At 45.9% G+C, this 21,385-nt stretch overlaps 1 protein-coding gene across 2 annotated transcripts in view; it reads left to right on the forward strand.

The window, feature by feature from the left end:
* The first annotated feature begins 9,053 nt into the window (after window positions 1-9,053).
* zgc:110410 (uncharacterized protein LOC553618 homolog) overlaps window positions 9,054-21,385 on the forward strand; it is a 62,264-nt gene continuing 49,932 nt past the window's right edge. Inside the window, exons 1-3 of one of the 2 annotated variants that reach the window (XM_038797901.1) lie at window positions 9,054-9,485; window positions 9,667-9,863; window positions 20,841-20,919. In XM_038797901.1, coding sequence (XP_038653829.1) covers window positions 9,740-9,863; window positions 20,841-20,919 — 203 coding nt within the window. In that variant the 5' untranslated portion in view covers window positions 9,054-9,485; window positions 9,667-9,739. Of the gene's footprint in view, window positions 9,486-9,666; window positions 10,028-20,840; window positions 20,920-21,385 lie in introns of both variants that reach the window. The other variant, XM_038797900.1, reaches the window with a different exon arrangement.

Below are 21,385 nucleotides of genomic sequence, written 5' to 3' on the forward strand. Positions count from 1 at the left end.
CTGCTCTGGCTCCCGATGACAACGTCCGCGTCCATCTTCCAGATGGTGGCTGGTCTGCCACCGCTGTCGTCCTCCGACAAGTGGCCCCTCGTTCGTTCCTGGTTCGTCTACCGGATGGCTCTCTTCTGCGACACAATCGGCATGCACTGCATCTCATCCTGCGCTCGCCACGTGATGTTCAGGTCCTGCCTCGCCATCATGACGACCCCGCCATGGACCTTGCAGAGCTCCCTATCGCTCTGCCACCCTCTGACTCTGACACAGTCCAGCCCGTTCCTGAACCGGCGGCTCTTGACCCACCCTTGAGACGGTCAACCAGAATTCGTCGCGCACCTCAGGGACTAAATTTATGAACTTTTTGAATTCATGGACTCTCTGCATTTTTTTGTTGCTTTGTTTAATCGATTCATTGCTTTGTATATAATGTTGCTCTAGTTACTATTTTGTTGCATACTGTTCATCTGCACTGGACACCTTCCCATGTAAATACTTTGTTTTTATGTACATAGTCTTGTAAATATGCCTTCAACTCCACATGTAGTTAGGAACATTCTCACCACACATTATTTATTACCACAACCATACATTTTTTTATAAAATGGGGGATGTCATAATATACACATCAGTATATCATGGTGCAGACACATACTGATTGACACACTGCAAGACCAATCAACACACACAACACAGCAGCCAATCACCAGTTGGAGCACGCTCACTATAAAGCCAGAGGGAACTAGTTTTCCCGCTCATTCGGGATGCAGCCTCTAAGAAGGACAGAGCTCACAGATCTTTACCATGTGCTGATAGTCTAGACTGGTCAGGATAGGCATAGGTCTTCAGTTTAATCTAACATAGTGTCGACCCACAGTGAAAGTATGTTCAACAGTTCCTAGCCTAATAAAATAGTGTTGTAGTATTTCAAGTGTTGGTAGCCTGTATGTGTTACTGATGAGGTAAATGCAGTCTCCACAGATCCAGAGTACCCAACACAACAAAGGTTAGTTGTAGATCAGTGTAGATTATATGTTAATTATAATAATATATTATAATTAAACTGTTTATTATTTAGGATCACGTGTCAAATCCAAATTAGTGGTGTTAATAAATTTATAGCGCTGTTCAAGTCAAAGCTATTTTGTGGGCTTTGTGAACGCCACGCCAACCATCCTGAACTTAACAACACAAAGAACACCACATCTTCCACCTTGATTCTGAGAGCATTCTTCTGCCACCATTTTCTGTTTTTATTTACGATTTCCAGCATCTGCATCTTCCAGCATCTGCAATATTATGCTTTCATTAATATATCATGAGCAGGCTTCACCACTGCATCACCCGCCAAATTAGGTTTCCACTCTCCCCCCCCCCAGGGGCGAAGAGGGTCATACCAGAGCAGTATCTTGGTAGTCTCCAGGCACTGCCCCTGGCACCGCCCCTGTATCATGGGGCAGTGCCAGAGAGAGGGGGCTTCCATTGTGGGGGATTCCTGTATCCATGGGAGCGGGTTACCTGCAGGGGGCATGTGCGTGGGAGTTTTTCCCGTGTAAATGGGGAGGGCTTCCCTGTGTCCGTTGAGGGTGAGGGTGCCCTTTAAAAAGGGTGTGCCGATCTCTTGAAGGCCAAGGTTGCTAACGGAGTGGGCTCATTCAAGCCTGCCCTGCCAGTGTGATGCCATGGCACCCGCTTCCAGGATTCCTTTTAGCCGAATGTCAAAACATATGGTGGGAAAAGCTGGCAGTGGCGCCGGCAAGCTACACATCACTTTTCCTGCCTAAGTTGACACTTAGTTAAAAAATGATAAAATTCCACGCAGTGTGGTTTACTAATTCGCAGCCGCTTGAACACCTTCCTTAACAGTTGTTTCACCAACCAATGAACTTATGCTTCTGTTGTGATATTAGGTGCTGACTGCACACTTGGCATCCTCCTCTCACACTCTCTAGGTGCTGCCGACAGCCTGTCTCGGAGTCCTTTTCTCACAATCTCCTCTAAGTGCTGCTGCCTGCCTGGCACAGGGTCTTGTGTTCACAATCTCCTCTAAGTGCTGCTGACTGCCTGGCCCAGGGTCTTGCGTTCACAATCTCCTCTAAATGCTGCTGACTGCCTGGCACAGGGTCCTGCACTCACAATCTTCTCCAGGTGCTGCTGACTGCATGTAGAGGGTCCTCTGTTCATACTCTCCTCTTAATCTGCTTCCCACAGGTAACTCTTGCAGGTGATGAATGCCACAATTGCCAGGGCCTGCATCAGTGTACACTTTGCTCCTGATGAAACCTGTTAAAATAAAATGACCCTCACTTTTGCTGCTCCAGCTGTATTCCCACAAGTCTAGGGAGTCATGTGACAATCAAAGTTATCTCAGATCAACCAACAGTATTCATCAATTGAAGGGGCGTCCACTCCTTCAATATTCAGCTGCTATGTAACTTGCAAAGGATCATGTCTACCCAAAATTATCAGAGAGCTACCATTGTGTGCCTCTCAAGTCTTCCACAGAATTGTGCAGCAGTAAAGCCTGGAACTCAAGGTGAACATCGATGGCTCCCTGCATTTTTAGGGGAGAAATAGTAGCAGGATGAGGAGGAGCCTGATTTGCTAGGACCCTGTAGTCCTTCACCTAAATTTCAGGAATGCCGGGAAATGTCTTATTCAGGCGCCTTCAGTTAAACTGAGGCAGTGCTGCCATCTGGCATCTCAACGTTGAACTCACTGTGCCCCCCACAAAGCGGTACCACAATTAGCAATTCATCTCTCTCACAGACACCCATTTAACGTGTGTCATACCATTCATCATAAGGTATAAGTATATGACAGGCTGTAGGCAAAAAGGGAGAATGGGACAATGGAGTAAAATATCTGGTTCTTAAACATAAAAGAGCAATGTGACAAATAAACACTGTTAAACATTCTTCTGCAACTGCAACCCCTTTTTCTTCCTTTTCCTAGTACACCTACATGGTTTAAACCTTGTGTTTTCAGCAGAACCATGCAGGGCAAGCTGAGTCATCAGGAGAGGAGGCAGTATGCAGGAATCTGACTATGAGATGGGTAAGGGATAAAGTGTGAAGGCAGTATCCTTACTTCCACCTGCCCATTCTCCATCTTCTCTCTCATGATCCACCTGCATTCTCCTGCTAGCCAAGAGCACCTCAGTGAAGCCAAGGTGTGGTATTGCTCCATCCAGTTTAAGGTGGTGGATTGTTGGTCAGGGCTAGCATGTATTCAGCTGCCTGTTGCACTACTGCTCCATGTAGGTGGCCACTCAATACAACTCTGAAGAACTTCTAAAGTCCCATTTGACTTGAAATACTGGGCAAGAACTACCGGCCACGTTTCACCCAAAACACAACCAGTCTCACACTAATATGTACTCCCATGATCTACCCAAGGTGTGGGATCTACCCCTTCTCCTTGGAAATCTCAGACAAGCGCCATTCAGTGCTGATTCCCACAAAACGGGACCAGACGGAACGGCACTCATGGGGGTCACCAAGTAGAACAGACGCTTCCAGGTGCTTGCCCTCTAGGCAGGGTGGCCCACTGTTGAGCATCTTGGCACTGCTAGCTCGGCACCCTCGTAGTGCCACCTGGGTGTCAGCCTGGCACTGCCAAGATGCACAGGTGGCACTGCCAGGCTGACACTGCCACAGTTCGAGGCTGGCATTTTTCCCATCGTTCAGATCAGGCCCGGGGTGACCTGTAAGAATGCAGGGTGCCTGAGGATCCCCTTCTCGGTGAGTTGGGGCTTGGGGGGGATTGAGAGATCGGGACGCCATTTAAAAACTACGCTGAGGAATTCCTGCAAGCCAAACTCTTCAGTGCAGAAAACAGGACTAGGTGCAGCCGAGGTCACGCATTCCCCGCCGTGGCCCCCAATCTACCCAATGGCGTGGTGTTTCACAGCACTCCGAGTGCCAGGAAACACTCTGCCAATCGCGCACGCAGTACCAGACTCTGTTCCCATTCGGGTAGGTCGCGCCCGACAACTCTTGTTTCTCTCGCCACAGATGCTGCCAGACCTGCTGGGCTTTTCCAGCACTCTGTTTTTTATTCGTAGCCTTTTTAACCCTGGGATTATCCCAATGAATCTGTTTTTTTTTAGGAGGGTTTTTAAAAATAAATTTAGAGTACCCAATTCATTTTTTCCAATTAAGGGGCAATTTAGCGTGGCCAATCCACCTACCCTGCACATCTTTGGGTTGTGGGGCAAAACCCCCACAAACACGGGGAGAATGTGCAAACTCCACACGGACTGTGAACGAGAGCCGGAATCGAACCTGGGACCATGGTGCTGTGAGACAACAGGGCTAACCCATTGCCGCTTTTTTAGGAGGGTTTTACAGAACGAGCGAGAGACAGAGCAGGTTAGGCAGGAAATTCCAGAATATGCAGCCCAAACAGCAAACAGAATATCTGAGGGCAATTGCACAAAGGGCAGAATCAGTGAAATGGGTCATGAGACCATGGCGAGAGCAGCGCCGGCCCTAGGGTTGCTGGCGCCCCGGGCAAGCTGAACTTCGGCGCCCTTCGGGTGGGGGGGGCCGGGGGTGGGGGCGGGGGCCAGGGGGCCGGGGGGGGGGCGGAGGAGGGGGGCCCGAGGGGGGGGGGGGGCCGAGGGGGCCCGAGGGGGGGGCCGGAGTGACCACCGGCGAGCCTGGATCCATCCGCCTTGTTTGTGCGGGGCGGCCTGAGGGAGGGCGGCCACCGCGCATACGCTGGTTGGCACCGGCCCAACTGCGCATGCGCGGTACCCGAGTCTTTTACGCGGCGCCCCTAGCACATGGCGCCCCGGGCGACTGCCCGAGTTGCCGGTACCTTGAGCCGGCCCTGGGCGAGAGTTAAAGACAAAACATTTTCCGGTTCCTTTGTAGATGTCTACAGAAGAAATTAACACCAATGTTCATAGCTAAATCACTGCTGCTGTCCTTTATTTCCATCTCTAACAACAGCTTGTATTGTATGTAAATGAAAGCACAGACAAAGCAAATTCAAATGTCCGTAATATTAATGCATGCATGTATCCAATGTGTGTATGTTGCCATTTTAAAAATAATTATTAATGCTACCCATCAACAGAAATAAATATTCTACTCTGACCTATGTATAAACCTGTCTCAAAACAGGATACAGTTCATAGGATCCTTATACAGTATAAATCTATGTTGACATAGGGTAAGGTACAGACTGTAAGATAAAAACAAAGTTAAAAATTAACTACTGTAAAAGTCTATTAATATAGGAACTGAGAGACTAGCCATTCGGCCCCTCGAGCCTGCTCTGCCAATCAAAAACAATATATTTGTTGGATTCAGACCTTTTTATTTATTTTAAAAGTTTTAAATATGTTTTATAGGTGCTGAGAATGTGAACATAAAAAGATTTCAAGACAGGAAGCAGCTGTTGGTTCCAATAAACCCACCGTTTTTTCCCAAAAATATTTTATTGAAGCATTTGTAATTTTCAGTTTAACACAGTAACATCTCTTAAACAACCACGCACGCCGACACACATAAAGAAAGAAAAAAAAAACAACCTACAGAACAATGCCCCCTACTCCCCCTGCTCTATTCCCTAGCGACCCGTAAACTATATTCTCTGAAGCCACCATTTTTTGATTAATCGGAACCCACTACTTAATAACTTCATATTATATGTTCGATATCATGATCCACCCAATGATAGAAAGATGAAGTAGTGTTCTCCGAGATGGTGTGTAAAAATACAAAGTCCTATTTTTTAAATTAGTCATCAATAACAATTTATGCTGCTCTGGCCCAATCCAGGTTATTGCTATGTGCTCCCTTTTAAGTGACAATTCACAAAATCAGCCCCATAATTTCTAAAATGGTACTAATTAATAAAAGAAGCAAGGAAGTGATCAATATGAAGCACATCATATTGTATTAACTACACTGTACTATTCAACACTGGACATCAATCGTGTGTCAATGTGTCAACACGGAATATGGCAGATTCAGTTTGGTAGTTTGGTTTATTAGTACCATGAATAAAACTCAAGTAACATACCACAGTGGACATATATACATAGAAGATAGGAGTAGGAGGAGGCCTTTTGGCCCTTCGAGCCTGTTCTGCCATTTATCACGACTGATCATTGAACTCAATAGCCTAATCCTGCTTTATCCATAACTTTTGATCCCATTCTCCCCAAGTGCCCATTGTCCCGCACGACCATCATGGAGTTGTTCAGCTGTTTCGGCTGCGACTGGTCAAGGGTCACTGCGCCCAGCTGTGGGTAGCCTGCGTGGTCGGTGGAGTCACAAGATGGTGGCCCCCATGCGTCGCACATGTCGGGCTGGATAGAAGATGGCGACCGAGATGGCCACCCCAATCGGCCACACGTGTCGGTCGGTGTCGGGGCCAGCAGCCAAGATGGCGGCCACCACAATTCGCATGATGCCGATGATGCATCTGGCGGGGGCGTTCCGGGCAGGCACGCAGCCACATTGCAGGGTCTGTGAGGCTGTGAGTCCATGGGTCGGGCCTGGTGCGTTTTCGTTTTCTGGGCCTTAGGTCGGCCCAGACAGACTCTCGCGTAGTGCTCCTTTTTCCCACAGTCGCTGCACGTCGCTATGCGGGCTGGGCAGCGCTGCCAGGGGTGTTGGCCCTGGCTCAGAAGTATCATTGCGGTTCCCCGGGCTGGGCTTGCAGACACGCGGCGCAGGCCTGCGACGTAGTCGAGTCCGACGGGGGTTGCGATTATGGTATCCATGAGGGGTTCGCCAGGCCCGCGGGGAACGGGCTGAGGTTCTGGTAGGCCACCTCTTGCGGGGTAGCTAGCTTTACCGTGTCCCGCAGGTCGGAGGTCCCGTTTTCCAGCAAGCGCTGCTTGATGTAGTTCGAGAGGACCCCCGCCACGTAGGTGTCCCGGATCTGTGAGTTCATATGTTCCTTCACCGTCACATCTCGACAGCTGTAGTTCCTCGCGAGTAGAGTCAGGGTTTCCAGATACTCGTCCAGCGATTCTCCAGTGCGTTGACGGCGAGTAGTGAGGAGGTGTCTGGTGAACACCTCGTTTACGGGCTTCACTAATTGTGCCTTGAGGGTTGCGACCGCCGCCTCATACGTGGCCGCTTTCTCGATCATTACCGAGATTCGATGGCTCACCCGAGCGTGGAGGAGTCGCAGCTTGAAGGTTTCCGTGGAAGTCATTGTGGAGGAGTCGAAGCATCAAAGCCAATATTCAAATATCTCCTCGGCTTCGGACGTGCGGGCGTCGAGTTCGAGCCTGTCTGGCTTTCGATCGGCTTCCATGGTGCTGTCTACGATTAATAAATTGATGTACCGTCAATTCACTGAGTGGCAGAGGGAGCGAGAGAACATTCGGCTTTATTAATCGTGAACTTGCCTACCCAGAGTCGGTTGTACAGGTGAGTGTCACCCACAGGTGGCCGGTCTATATATGGCCCCGGTGAGGGCGGAGCCAGAGGCGGAGCCCATCGGGGTTACAGTACAAGACCTGGAAGCAGCTCGTATCAGGTCATAAGTTACAGTATCCTGCATTAGGTGAATACAATGGTTACAGTATCATGCATTAGGTGAATACATTCACCACATGGAGTTTGCAAATTCTCCCCGTGTCTGCGTGGGTCTAACCTCCACCATCCAAATATGTGCAGAGTAGGTAGACTGGCCTTGTTAAATTGCCCCTTAATTGAAAAAAAATAATTGGGCACTTTAAATTTAAAAAAATGTGTTATCTGCTGGTGCTCAATGTTTGTAAATAACGAGAACCCAGTTCATTAAAGATTTGTTGGGCATATCCGGAATATGCCAATCTGTGAATCTATCTTTCCACAGAAAATGGGGGAATTGGTTCAAAATGAAGATTTTGGTAAACAGGCAGTGGAGAAACACAGAGTGTGAACTATAATCCCACATACCCAGGAACGTTAATTGTTAATAGAAACAAAGATAAGGAAAACTTACTTGTTCCTTGATTTTTCCAACACAGAAACTTTCTTACAACCTGTGTTGACAAATTACATCGGATTTATAGATGTAACCCAGAGTAGATTAAAGAACAAATGTAGAACAGGATTAATTTGACGGAAATACATTTGATATTGCCTCACGGCACTGAGGACTCGGGTCCAATTCCAGCCCTTGGAAAAATGAAAATTTTTTAAAAATACAATAATAAAGATAAATGTTAAGAAGCACCTGACAACCATTCTATTTAGCTTGAACCAGGAACAATCCGAATTTTCACTCTTTCCCAGAAAATTAGCTGTAAATTGATAGATAATAGCTCAGATAAAAAATCTGGTAAATTTTATCAACATTAGGTAATAAAGGCAGCTGCATGAATCACTTTTTGCACTGTGTTATTAGTTTAAAAAGGAAACATGGTTTTATTTGTTTGAGGTAATGAAAAGTAATCAGAAGATAAGAGAACACTGGTGGGTTCAATACAAAGGGTCCGATTGAGATTTCCTAAAGGCTGGGAGAATAAGCATACTGCCTGGTTCTTAATAAATCTGGAAAACCTGAAGCTTGGCTTTCAAGAAGATTTGTTTCTTATTGTCTTTTTCCAGCAGGCAACTTTAGTGAACTGTGCAAATTTATCCTGAGATTGCCTCTTTCTGAACAAGATATGCCCTTTGGGATCCAATGTACCAATACTGGCCTTACCAATTATAAAAACAGCTACTGACACATTAGCTGATCAGCATTAGAAGCTGAAACACCTCTATTATGCTTAGAGCTCCTGGGCTAGGAGATGAAAAGTAAGCCAGCTTTCTTGATCTTCAATATTATTTGTTAACTCCTGCCAGGAAGTGCATTTGTGTGTAGATCAGGTGAGGACAGGACTTGAGCATGGCTCGGATGCCCCCACGTTTGAATAGTCCTCCAAACTTTATTTCCATGGTCTCACACATGAAGATAGGTCATTTGGGAGCAGTGCCATTGTATGAGCCATTTAAAATTTTTAAATTATTTCTTTCTCAGAGTTACAAAGCCAATGCGCAGAGTGGACAGGACCTTAATTAATCTCATTGCTTGCTCCAAAAAATAATTCAAATTGACACCAATTGATAGTCCCCACAAGAGAGACATACTAGATCCAAGCTGACAAGAAAAAGCGTTGCATCTCATCTTGGGCTTGATCTGACACTTGGCCAAAAGGCCGAGAAGCAATGTGTGAGCTGTTTGTGGAATTATGAGAAGAGAGTGGGAGGTGGACAAATTACCTATTTTATTTTCTCTCTCTTTTGTCAATGATTTACTCCATATCAAAGGTTACAGAGATACATCACTTGGAATTTATTCAACTGAAAGTTTCCAAGGAAACCAAAGACAAATACGTCAGGAAGTATGACTTTGAAACAACAGGTAACGTCACGAAGATCCATTGTAAACAAAAAGCGTTGGTTTGTACCTTACACCAGTTAGTTCCAGCAGACAGTTTGCCGTACCTTTGCTTCAACAACTGTTAGTTTGAACCAGGAATAATCCGAGTAAGTACAGTCATTCTTATTTTATTAAAGATTCACTTTTGGAAAATATCTGAATTGAAGTAAGATGAAGCATGTGGTAATATGTTCCAGCACTTCATGTTCTAGTTCTGCAAGAATTTAGCTAATCTTTTCAGACGTATTATGACACAGAAATATATTAATTCAATGATTCTTAATCTAGAGAAAAATACAACAGCGACTGGAAATGGATAAGACGTCACGTGTGAATATAATGGAACAAGGTGCACCGGCATATGCAGAGTATCCTTACCCTCCAACACACTCACTCCATCCAGCATCACCTTTGGGGTACTCTCAAGGCAGTCATCAGCAGGATTACCCACCAGGCTACCCTTCTCAGGAATACCCTGCTCCAAGGTATACACCCCAGAATTACTCACTGCAGGGCGAACCTGCAAATGAACCATATCAGACTTTCACAGGGGCTCCTTCAGCATCACTAGATGATGCTCCTCCGCAGTACCAAAATGAATTTGCAAATGAAACAGCACATAACTTTTCAGAGAAAGTCATCAGGAGAGGTAAGTCATTGTCTTAATGGATAAGCACTGTCTCTCTCTCTACATAGTGTCCTTCTTGTTCCAGGTTTGATGCTATGGTAGGCCTCAACAACTACCTCAACAAAGAGCAATACAAAGAACAAAGAACAAAAGAACAAAGAAAAGTACAGCACAGGAACAGGCCCTTCAGCCCTCCAAGCCCGTGCCGGCCATGCTGCCCGTCTAAACTAAAATCTTCTACACATCCTGGGTCCATATCCCTCTATTCCCATCCTATTCATGTATTTGTCAAGATGCCCCTTAAATGTCACTATTGTCCCTGCTTCCACCACCTCCTCTGGCAGCAAGTTCCAGGCACCCACTACCCTCTGTGCAAAAAACTTGCCTCGTACATCTCCTCGAAAACTTGCCCCTCGCACCTTAGAAAAGCACCCTTCCATTGCTACTCTCTGCCTTCTATGGCCTAGCCAGTTCTGTATCCACCTTGCCAGCTCACCCCTGATCCCGTGTGACTTCACCTTTTGTACCAGTCTGCCATGAGGGACCTTGTCAAAGGCCTTACTGAAGTCCATATAGACAACATCCACTGCCCTATCTGCATCAATCATCTTTGTGACCTCTTTGAAAAACTCTATCAAGTTAGTGAGACACGACCTCCCCTTCACAAAACCATGCTGCCTTTCACTAATACGTCAATTTGCTTCCAAATGGGAGTAGATCCTGTCTCGAAGAATTCTCTACAGTAATTTCCCTACCACTGACGTAAGGCTCACCAGTCTGTAGTTCACTGGATTATCCTTGCTACCCTTCTTAAACAAAGGAACAACATTGGCTATTCTCCAGTCCTCCGGGACATCACCTGAAGACAGTGAGGATCCAAAGAGTACTGTCAAGGCCTCAGCAATTTCCTCTCTAGCCTCCTTCAGTATTCTGGGGTAGATCCCATCCGGCCCTGGGGACTTATCTACCTTACTATTTTTCAAGACGCCCAACACCTCGTCTTTTTGGATCTCAATGTGACCCAGGCTATCTACACACCCTTCTCCAGACTCAACATCCATCAATTCCTTCTCTTTGGTGAATACTGATGCAAAGTATTCATTTAGTACCTCGCCGATTTCCTCTGGCTCCACACATAGATTCCCTTGCCTATTCTTCAGTGGGCCAACCCTTTCCCTGGCTACCCTCTTGCTTTTTATGTACGTGTAAAAAGCATTGGGATTTTCTTTAACCCTATTTGCCAATGACTTTGCGTGGCCTCTTCTAGTCCTCCTGACTCCTTGTTAAGTTCCTTCCTACTTTCCTTATATTCTACACAGGCTTCATTTGTTCCCAGCCTTCGAGCCCTGCCAAATGCCTCCTTTTTCTTTTTGATGAGGCCTACAGGAATACAGCACAGGAACAGGCCCTATGGCCTTTCAAGCCTGAACCAGTCATGATACCAACCTTGACTAAAACCCTCAGCACTGACTTGTGCCGTATCTCTCGATACCCTCCTATACATGTATTTGCCAAGATGCCTTTTCAAAGGGCAGCACGGTGACACAGTGGGTTAGCATTTCTGCCTCACGGCGCCGAGGTCCCAGGTTCGATCCCAGCTCTGGGTCACTGTCTGTGTGGAGTTTGCACATTCTCCCCGTGTTTGCGTGGGTTTCGCCCCCACAACCCAAAGATGTGCACGCTAGGTGGATTGGCCACACTAAATTGCTCCTTAATTGGAAAAAATTAATTGGATACTCTAAATTTATTTTTTTTAAAGATGCCTTTTCAATGGCATTAATGTATTTGTTTCTGCAACCTGCCCTGGCAACGCATTCCAGGCACTCACCACCATCTGTGGAAAAACCCTGCCTCGCACATCTCGTCTAAACTTTGCCCCACGGACTTTGAACCTATGCCCCCTGATGATTGATCCCTCCAACGCCTGGGAAAGAGTGCCTTCCCACCCACTCTATCCATGCCCCTCATAATCTTATAGACCTCTATCAGGTCAACCCTCAACCTCCGTCGTTCTAATGAAAACAGTCCAAGTCTATTCAGCCTCTCCGCATTGCTAACACGGTCCAGACTAGGCAACATCCTGGTAAACCTCCTCTGCACCCTCTCCAAAGCCTCCACATCCTTCTGGTAGTGTGGCAACCAGAACTGTGTGCAATATTTCAAGTACGGCCTTACCAAGGTTCTATACAACTGCAGCATGAATTGCCAATTTTTATACTCAGTGCCCCATCCAATGAAGGCAAGCATTCCGTATGCTTTCTTGACTATCTTTCCCAAATATGATGTTATTGGTATTACTGAGACTTGGTTGAGGGATGGGCAAGACTGGCAACTAAATATTCCAGGGTATAGATGCTTCAGGAGGGATAGAGAGGGAGGTAAAAGGGGTGGAGGAGTTGCATTACTAGTCAGAGATGATATCACAGCTGTGATTAAGGAGGGCACGATGGAGGATTCGAGCACTGAGGCAATATGGATAGAGCTAAGAAATAGGGACGGTGCAGTAACATTGTTGGGACTTTACTATAGGCCTCCCAAAAGCGAGGGTGAAGTAGAGGTACAAATATGTAGACAGATTATAGAACAATGTAGGAGCAATAGGGCGGTTGTGATGGGAGATTTTAACTTCCCCAACATTGAATGGGACTCATGTAGTGTTGGAGGCGTAGATGGAGCAGAATTTGTAAGGAGCATCCAGGAGAGTTTTTTAGAGCAGTATGTAAATAGTCCAACTCGGGAAGGGGCCATACTGGACCTGGTATTGGGAAATAATCCCGGCCAGTTGGTTGACGTTTCAGTCGACGATTACTTTGGGAATAGCGATCACAATTCCATAAGTTTTAGAATACTCATGGACAAAGACGAGAGTGGTCCTAAAGGAAGAGTGCTAAATTGGGGAAAGGCCAACTATAACAAAATTCGGCAGGAGCTCAGGAATGTGGATTGGGAGCAGCTGTTTAAGGGTAAATCCACATTTGAAATGTGAGAGTCTTTTAAGGAAAGGTTGATTAGAGTGCAGGACAGACATGTTCCTGTGAAAATGAGAGATAGAAATGGCAAGATTAGGGAACCATGGATGACGGGTGGAATTGTGAGACTAGCTAAAATGAAAAAGGAAGCATACATAAGATCGAGGCGACTCAAAACTGATGAAGCTTTGGAAGAATATCGGGAAAGTAGGACAAATCTCAAACGCGCATTAAAGAGGGCTAAAAGGGGTCATGAAATATCTTTGGCTAACCAGGTTAAGGAAAATCCCAAAGCTTTATATTCATATATAAGAAGCAAGAGGGTAACTAGAGAAAGGATTGGCCCACTCAAAGACAAAAGAGGGAATTTATGTGTGTAGTCAGAGGAAATTAGTGAGATTCTTAATGAGTACTTTGCATCGGTATTCACCAAGGAGAGGGACATGATGGATGTTGAGGCTAGGTATGGATGTTTAAATACTCTAGGCCATGTCGGCATAAGGAAGGAAGAGGTTTTGGGTATTCTAAAAGGCATTAAGGTGGAAAATTCCCCAGGACTGGATGGCATCTATCCCAGGTTACTGAGGGAAGCGAGGGACGAAATAGCTGGGGCCTTAACAGATATCTTTACAGCATCCTTGAGCACGGGTGAGGTCCCGGAGGACTGGAGAATTGCTAATGTTGTCCCTTTGTTTAAGAATGGTAGCAGGGATAATCCAGGGAATTATAGACCTGTGAGCTTGACGTCAGTGGTAGGCAAACTGTTGGAGAAGATACTGAGGGATAGGATCTATTCACATTTGGAAGAAAATAGACTTATCAGTGATAGGCAGCATGGTTTTGTGCAGGGAAGGTCATGTCTTACAAACCTAATAGAATTCTTTGAGGAAGTGACAAAGTTAATTCATGAGGGAAGGGCTGTAGATGTCATATACATGGACTTCAGTAAAGCATTTGATAAAGTTTCCCATGGCAGGTTGATGGAAAAAGTGAAGTCGTATAGGGTTCAGGGTGTACTAGCTAGCTAGGTGGATAAAGAACTGGCTGGGCAACAGGAGACAGAGAGTAGTGGTGGAAGGGAGTGTCTCAAAATGGAGAAAGGTGACTAGTGGTGTTCCACAGGGATCCATGCTCAGACCACTGTTGTTTGTGATATACATAAATGATCTGGACGAAGGTATAAGTGGTCTGATGAGCAAGTTTGCAGATGATACTAAGATTGGTGGAGTTGCAGATAGCGAGGCGGACTGTCAGAGAATACAGCAAAATATAGATAGATTGGAGAGTTGGGCAGAGAAATGGCAGATGGAGTTCAACCCAGGCAAATGCGAGGTGATGCATTTCGGAAGATCTAACTCAAGAGCGGACTATATGGTCAATGGAAGAGTCCTGGGGAATTTTGATGTACAGAGAGATCTGGGAGTTCAGGTCCATTGTACCCTAAAGGTGGCAACGCAGGTCGATAGAGTGGTCAAGAAGGCATATAGCATGCTTGCCTTCATCGAACGGGGTATTGAGTACAAGAGTCAGCAGGTCATGTTACAGTTGTATCGTACTTTGGTTCGGCCACATTTGGAATACTGCGTGCAGTTCTGGTCGTCACATTACCAGAAGGATGTGGATGCTTTAGAGATGGTGCAGAGGAGGTTCACCAGGATGTTGCCTGGTATGGAGGGTGCTAGCTATGAAGAAAGGTTGAGTAGATTAGGATTGTTTTCATTGGAAAGACAGAGGTTGAGGGGAGACCTGATTGAGGTCTACAAAATTATGAGAGGTATGGACAGGGTGGATAGCAACAAGCTTTTTCCAAGAGTGGGGGTATCAATTACAAGGGGTCACGATTTCAAGGTGAGAGGGGAAATGTTTAAGGGAGATGTGCGTGGAATGTTTTTTACGCAGAGTGGTGGGTGCCTGGAACACTTTGCCAGCGGAGGTAGTAGTGGCAGGTACGATAGCATCATTTAAGATGCATCTGGACAGATATATAAACGGGTGGGGAACAGAGAGAAGTAGACCTCGGAAAATAGGCAACAAGTTTAGATAAAGGATCTGGATCGGCGCAGGCTGGGAGGGCTGTAATTTTATTTGTTCTTTGTTCACTTGTGTTGCCACTTTCAAAGATCTCTGGACCTGCATGCCCAGATCTCTCTGACTTTCTATATTCCCAAGAGTTTTGCCATTTACGGTATATTTCCCCTCTATGTTAGACCTACTAAAATGTATTACCTCACATTTGTCTGGATTAAACACCTTTTTCCATTTTTCTGCACAAGTCTCCAACCTACCTATGTACTGCTGCATCCTCTGACAATCCTCAATACTATCTGCCACTCCACCAACCCTGATGGCATCCGCGAACTTACTACTCAGACCAGCTACATTTTCCACCAAATTGTTTATGTCTACTACAAACAACAGAGGCCCCAGCACAGATCCCTGTGTAACACTACTAGTCACAACATTCCATTCAGAAAAACACCTTCTACCCTTTGCCTTCTGTGACTGAGGCAGTTCTGTATCCATCTTACCACCTCACCTCTGATCCCTTGTGACTTCACCTTTTGTACCAGTCTGCAATGAGGCACCTTGCCAAAGGCTTTACCGCCCTCCCCTCATCAATCATCTTTGTCACCTCCTCAAAAAGCTTGATCAAGTTAGTGAGGCACGACCTCCCCTTCACAAAACCATGCTGTCTAATGAGTCCATTTATTTCCAAATAGGTATAAATCCTGTCCCTGAGAATTCTTTCCAATAATTTACCTACTACCACCCTATAGTTTCCTGGATTATCCCTGATACTTTTCCTAAACAGCGGTACCACATTAGCTATTCTCCAGTCTTCTGGGATCTCACCTGTAGCCAATGAGGTTACAAAGATGTCAGTCAAGGCCCCAGCAATTTACTCTCTTGCTTCTCTCAGTATTCTGGGGTAAATCCCATCCAGCCCAAGAGACTTATCGTCCTTAATATATTTTAAAAGACCCAATAGCTCCTCCGTTTCAATGTCAACATGACCCAGACTGTCCACACACCCTACCCAAGAATCATTTTCCACAAAGTCCTATTCTTTGGTGAACATTGTTGCTCGTTATGCTTTCCTTAATTTGCTCTGTTTTAATTACCTTTGCTCAAGAGTCGCCAGGTATCTTTTTGATACCACCACAGGGTTCAAAACCGAACACTGATCAATAACTCAATACACCAGTTAGTAAGTTTGAAATCAATGCACATTTATTTACACACACAGTCAATTACTACTCATGCGCAAACTCTACTCACTAAACTACAACTACTATTACAATTAACTATCTACTCACTAAACTACAACTACAATTAATGGGCAGCACGGTAGCATGGTGGTTAGCATAAATGCTTCACAGCTCCAGGGTCCCAGGTTCGATTCCCGGCTGGGTCACTGTCTGTGTGGAGTCTGCACGTCCTCCCCGTGTGTGCGTGGGTTTCCTCCGGGTGCTCCGGTTTCCTCCCACAGTCCAAAGATGTGCGGGTTAGGTGGATTGGCTATGCTAAATTGCCCTTAGTGTCCTAAAAAATAAGGTTAATGGGGGGGGTTGTTGGGTTACTGGTATAGGGTGGATACGTGGGTTTGAGTAGGGTGATCATTGCTCGGCACAACATCGAGGGCCGAAGGGCCTGTTCTGTGCTGTACTGTTCTATGTTCTATGTTCTACTACTAAAAGCCTATACTTAGCTTTGGGCACCCACTCAGTCAGAGGAACAATGGCCGTTGTCCGGTTCTGATACTGCTGGCTTAGAACTGGTATAGAATAGTAGCTAGGAGCGTCTATCTCATAGCGTGCATAGACCTTAGACTTACTTGGCTGGTGCTTGGCGGGCCTCTCGTCGCTGACAGCCAAATGCCAAGGTGAAGGTGAAGAAGAAGAGGAAGAGCTTTTTTTGGGGACTCCTCTTTATACCCCAAGGGGTTTTGCGCCCTTCTGGGCGGATCCTGAACTTGGTCCCAATTAATTGGACCATGTCCCGATCAATTATATTGATTCTCTCCAATAAAGGGGTCGTTTCTCGATCGCTGGGCGGGCCCTAGGTAACCGTTAGCCTGCCTTTGTTTTAGTCTCCACTGGTGCCAGGGAGTCTACCCTGGTACCGATTGTTTAAATGTTTCTCTTTTGTCCCCGGAGATAGCTCATTACTATGCTAATGGCTTGTAGTATCAGTTCTGTCTGGGATCTGCAAGTTCCAATCCACAAGCAAACCTTGCACCTGCTTGTTTTCCTAATACTGTCCAATTTCCCTGTACTCTTTGCGAGTGTCCATTTTGGAATTGGGACGTGCCACCCCAGGTGGCTACAACACTGATGCAAGGTACTCATTTAGTAACTTGCCCATTTCCTCTGGCTCAACACATAGATTCCCCCCACTGTCCTTAAGTGGTCCAATCGTTTCCCTGGCTACCCACTTGCTTTTGACATATGAATAAAAAGCTTTGGGATTCACCTTAATCCTACTGCCAAGGACTTTTCATGACCCTTCCTGGCGCTCCTAATTTCCCTTTTAAGTACCTTCCTACTTTCTTTATACTTCTCAAAGGTTTGATTAGAATGACGGAGGTTGAGGGGTGACCTGATAGAGGTTTACAAGTTTATGAGGGGCATGGATAGAGTGGATGGGCAGGCTGTCTTTCCCAGGGTGTCACCAGACGTTACAGGCTTAACGTCCGTGGGGCAAAGTTTAGAGGAAAAGTGCGAGGCAGGCTTTTTACACAGGGGGTGGTGAGTGCCTGGAACGCGTTGCCAGGGGAGGTTGTGGAAACAGATGCATTAACGGCGTTCAAAATGTATCTTGACAAATACATGGCTAGGATGGGGATAGAGGGATAGGGCACAAGGACGTGCTGAGAGTTTTAGCCAAGGGTGGTATCTGACGGGGCAGCACGGTGGCCTAGTGGTTAGCACAACCGCCTCACGGCGCTGAGGTCCCAGGTTCGATCCCGGCTCTGGGTCACTGTCCGTGTGGAGTTTGCACATTCTTCCCGTGTCTGCGTGGGTTTCGCCCCCACAACCCAAAAATGTGCAGAGTAGGTGGATTGGCCACGCTAAATTGCCCCTTAATAGAAAAAATAATTGGGTAATCTAAATTTATAAAAATAAAAAAAAAACAAGGGTGGTATCTGACCAGTACAGGCTTGGAGGGCCGAAGAGCTGTTCCTGTACTATATTGTTCTTTGTTCTCTATTATTTGGATACAAGGGAGGAGAATCCAAACAGTCCATCAGAACATTAATCGATCAGGAGATTTCCTGGGTCTCGTGGGCCTTCTTAATCCCCCAACCGGCTCCTCCAACTCAGAGCTAACAGCACGTCACTCTTAGCAGAATGTTCCCGGAGATCAACTAACCCCAGAGAGTTATTCCCTTCTGGAGCTTGTTCCTGGATCAATGGTGGGGCCTCCTTGAGATTTCTGAATCCCGACTCTGCCCCTGGAGCACTAGTCCCAGCCGCTGGCTCCAAGTATTGCGAGATTGGTGTTGTGGTCCTCCAGCTTTTCATATGGTCTAAGTGGTTTCTTACTGTTTGCCACCCAAGTCCACTACAAATTAAACTGGCACCAACTTGGACACGATCTGGCCTAGCAGCCATAGAGGGCCTGAGGAAAGTTCCTAACAAGGACCAGGTCACCTACTTGGAAAGATCTGCCTTTTTGTGACTATTTTGTTTCCTCTGGGAGGCCTGCCATGCCTCCAGCCACCGACTAAATTTGGGAAGACCAAATCTGACAGTCATCTTGACTCCTGGCTGACGGACCAATTTTTTCATGGCCACTGACTACGATCCTGTACCTGGGATCGTGGCTGAACTTCCTTTGTGCCTGTCTACCTGGCTGCTCGCCTTGCAGCCATACTACCCCACAACAAGTTCACCATGTCACCTTGCACACTTTGAAGCTCTGACGCACCCCTTTCAGCATACACAATCACCCTGTCTATGGTAATCTTAGTTTTAGTCTGAAGCTTCTTTTGCACATATATGTTGTTCATACCGCATACTAAACAATCACGCAGCATGTCTTCCAGTGCTATACCAGACTCACAGTGCTTGGCTGTTAGCCTGAGTCTGGCAACGAAGGTGGAGATAGTCTCTCCTGGGTCCCTAACAGCGGGATTCAACTTTTATCTCTGTAGTATGATCGACAGGTCAAAATGCTCTCTGACCAGCATCACCAACTGGTCAAATCATTTTGTTTCAGGAGCCTCCGGGGTCATCAATTTTTTAATAAGATTGTAGGTTGTTGGTACTGTTAATAGGATAACTTTCTGTTTATGCTCGCCCATTGTTTCATTTTCCCTGAAGAAGAAATGGTGCCGCTCAGTATACTGGCTCCAGTCTTCAGCCCCCTGTTCAAAATAGTCTAACTTTTCAATCATGGCATTTTTCACTCACTGCCTTCTGGCATCGTCAACACTTTCCAATTCTATGTTCATCTTTTAGGCTTTCCTTCCACCCTCGAAATTGACTGCACGCTTGCAATCAATCCAGCTATACTCATCACCAATGTGGTGGCTCAAAGCAATACATGGTAGACGGTATAGGGTAAAGAAGAACAAAGTATTTATTAGCAATCAACAAGGGAATTTAGGTACACTCACAGACTCTCTAACGTAAGTCGCCTTCTGGCTGGCGGGTTCACTCTGACCAGAACTCTGCTCCCCAGGACCCACGCTGATCCCTCATTGGTCAGGGTTTATATGCTCCCGCACAATAGGCCCAGAGCCTGTCACATGGACCATGTGGGCACGCCCCTTAAAGGAGGCACATCACCACAGTGATCAAGACCATAGTGATGGATCAGCAGGACCTGGTGTAGGATAGGATACAAGTGGCAGATTTTGAATGAACTGAAGTTCATGAAGACTGCAAGTTGAGAGATAGGGAATAGAAATATTGGAATAGTTGAATCTGGAAGTGACAAAGACATGGATGAGAATCTTAGTGGCAGATGAATTGAACTCCGGGCAGAAGTGGAAAAATTTACATAAAGGGGGTGGTTAAGAAATCAAAGATTATGGGGAGGGTCGAATAATAATAATTTTTTAAATCACAAGTAAGCTTACATTAACACTGCAATGAAGTTACGTGAAAAGCCCCTAGTCGCCACATTCACCCACCTATTTGGGTACACGGAGGGGGAATTCAGAATATCCAAATTATCTAACCGCACGTCTTTTGCGACTTGTGGGAGGAAACCGGAACACCCGGAGGAAACCCACGCAGACACACGGAGAACGTGCAGACTCCGCACAGACAGTGACCCAAGCCGGTAATCGAACCTGGGACCCTGGAGCTGTGAATCAACAGTGCTAACCACTGTGCTACCATGCCTCCCAATAGAAATAGTCTAGTTCAGCCTGAAACAGTAGTCACGGAGTGGATGGAACTGTTGACAAGAGCATGGAATTTGTCACAGGATCCAAAGAAAATGTTTAGAACTTCCCAAAGTTTAATTGGAGAAAATAGTCAAGGAGGTGAGAGAAAGGTGGAGCTGAGTTTCATCAGCTTCTGTGGGGAAGTAGACTGCAGATTTGCAAATGCAGATGTTGCCAAGGGAGTCCAAGACTCACAGTATAGAAGACAGAAGAGAAGCCATTACTGGAGAAGCTCTTGCTATGATCAGATGAACCACTCAACTGGACAATGAAGGAGAGGTGCTAGAGGAGGTTCAGGCAGGTCGATCATGTCCAAGGTTGCAGAAAGGTCAAGAAGGATCTACGACACAGAGAACTGTGAGGTCTAAAGGAAAATTGAACAACTTGAAAAAAGTAATATTTTGTTAGAGCTTTGATTCTTTCTGACAAAGGCTAATACATATGTTATCTTTTAATCTTTTCACAGCTTTCATTAGGAAAGTCTATCTCACGTTAACGGTTCAGTTGTTAATCACCATAGGACTAATCTGCATGTTTCTTTATTGGTAAGTTTATTTTTTATTGACAGAGATTTCAATGTGTCAGATAGCTGTAATACCACCTATACAATGTTTATTTTTTATAAATTTAGATTACCCAATCCATTTTTTCCAATTAAGGGGCAATTTAACATGGCCAATCCACCTAGCCTGCACATCTTTGGGTTCTGGGGGCGAAACCCACGCAAGCACGGGGAGAATGTGCAAACTCCACACGGACAGTGACCCAGAGCCGGAATCGAACCTGGGACCTCAGCACCATGAGGCAGCAGTGCTACTCACTGCGCCACCGTGCTGCCCCTACTCCTATACAATGTTAAACAAGATTAATGTAGTTACAGAAGTTGTGCTGCCTTACGAATGACATGTTCCCCATATAGTTATGAAACTGTTTGATAACAGTAACTCCGCAGCAACATTCATTGTGAGAGATATTTGGCTGGATTTTCCTTCACAAGCTTCTCACACAAGA

Source organism: Scyliorhinus canicula, chromosome 5 (assembly GCF_902713615.1).
Source record: "Scyliorhinus canicula chromosome 5, sScyCan1.1, whole genome shotgun sequence".
Lineage (NCBI taxonomy): Eukaryota > Metazoa > Chordata > Chondrichthyes > Carcharhiniformes > Scyliorhinidae > Scyliorhinus > Scyliorhinus canicula.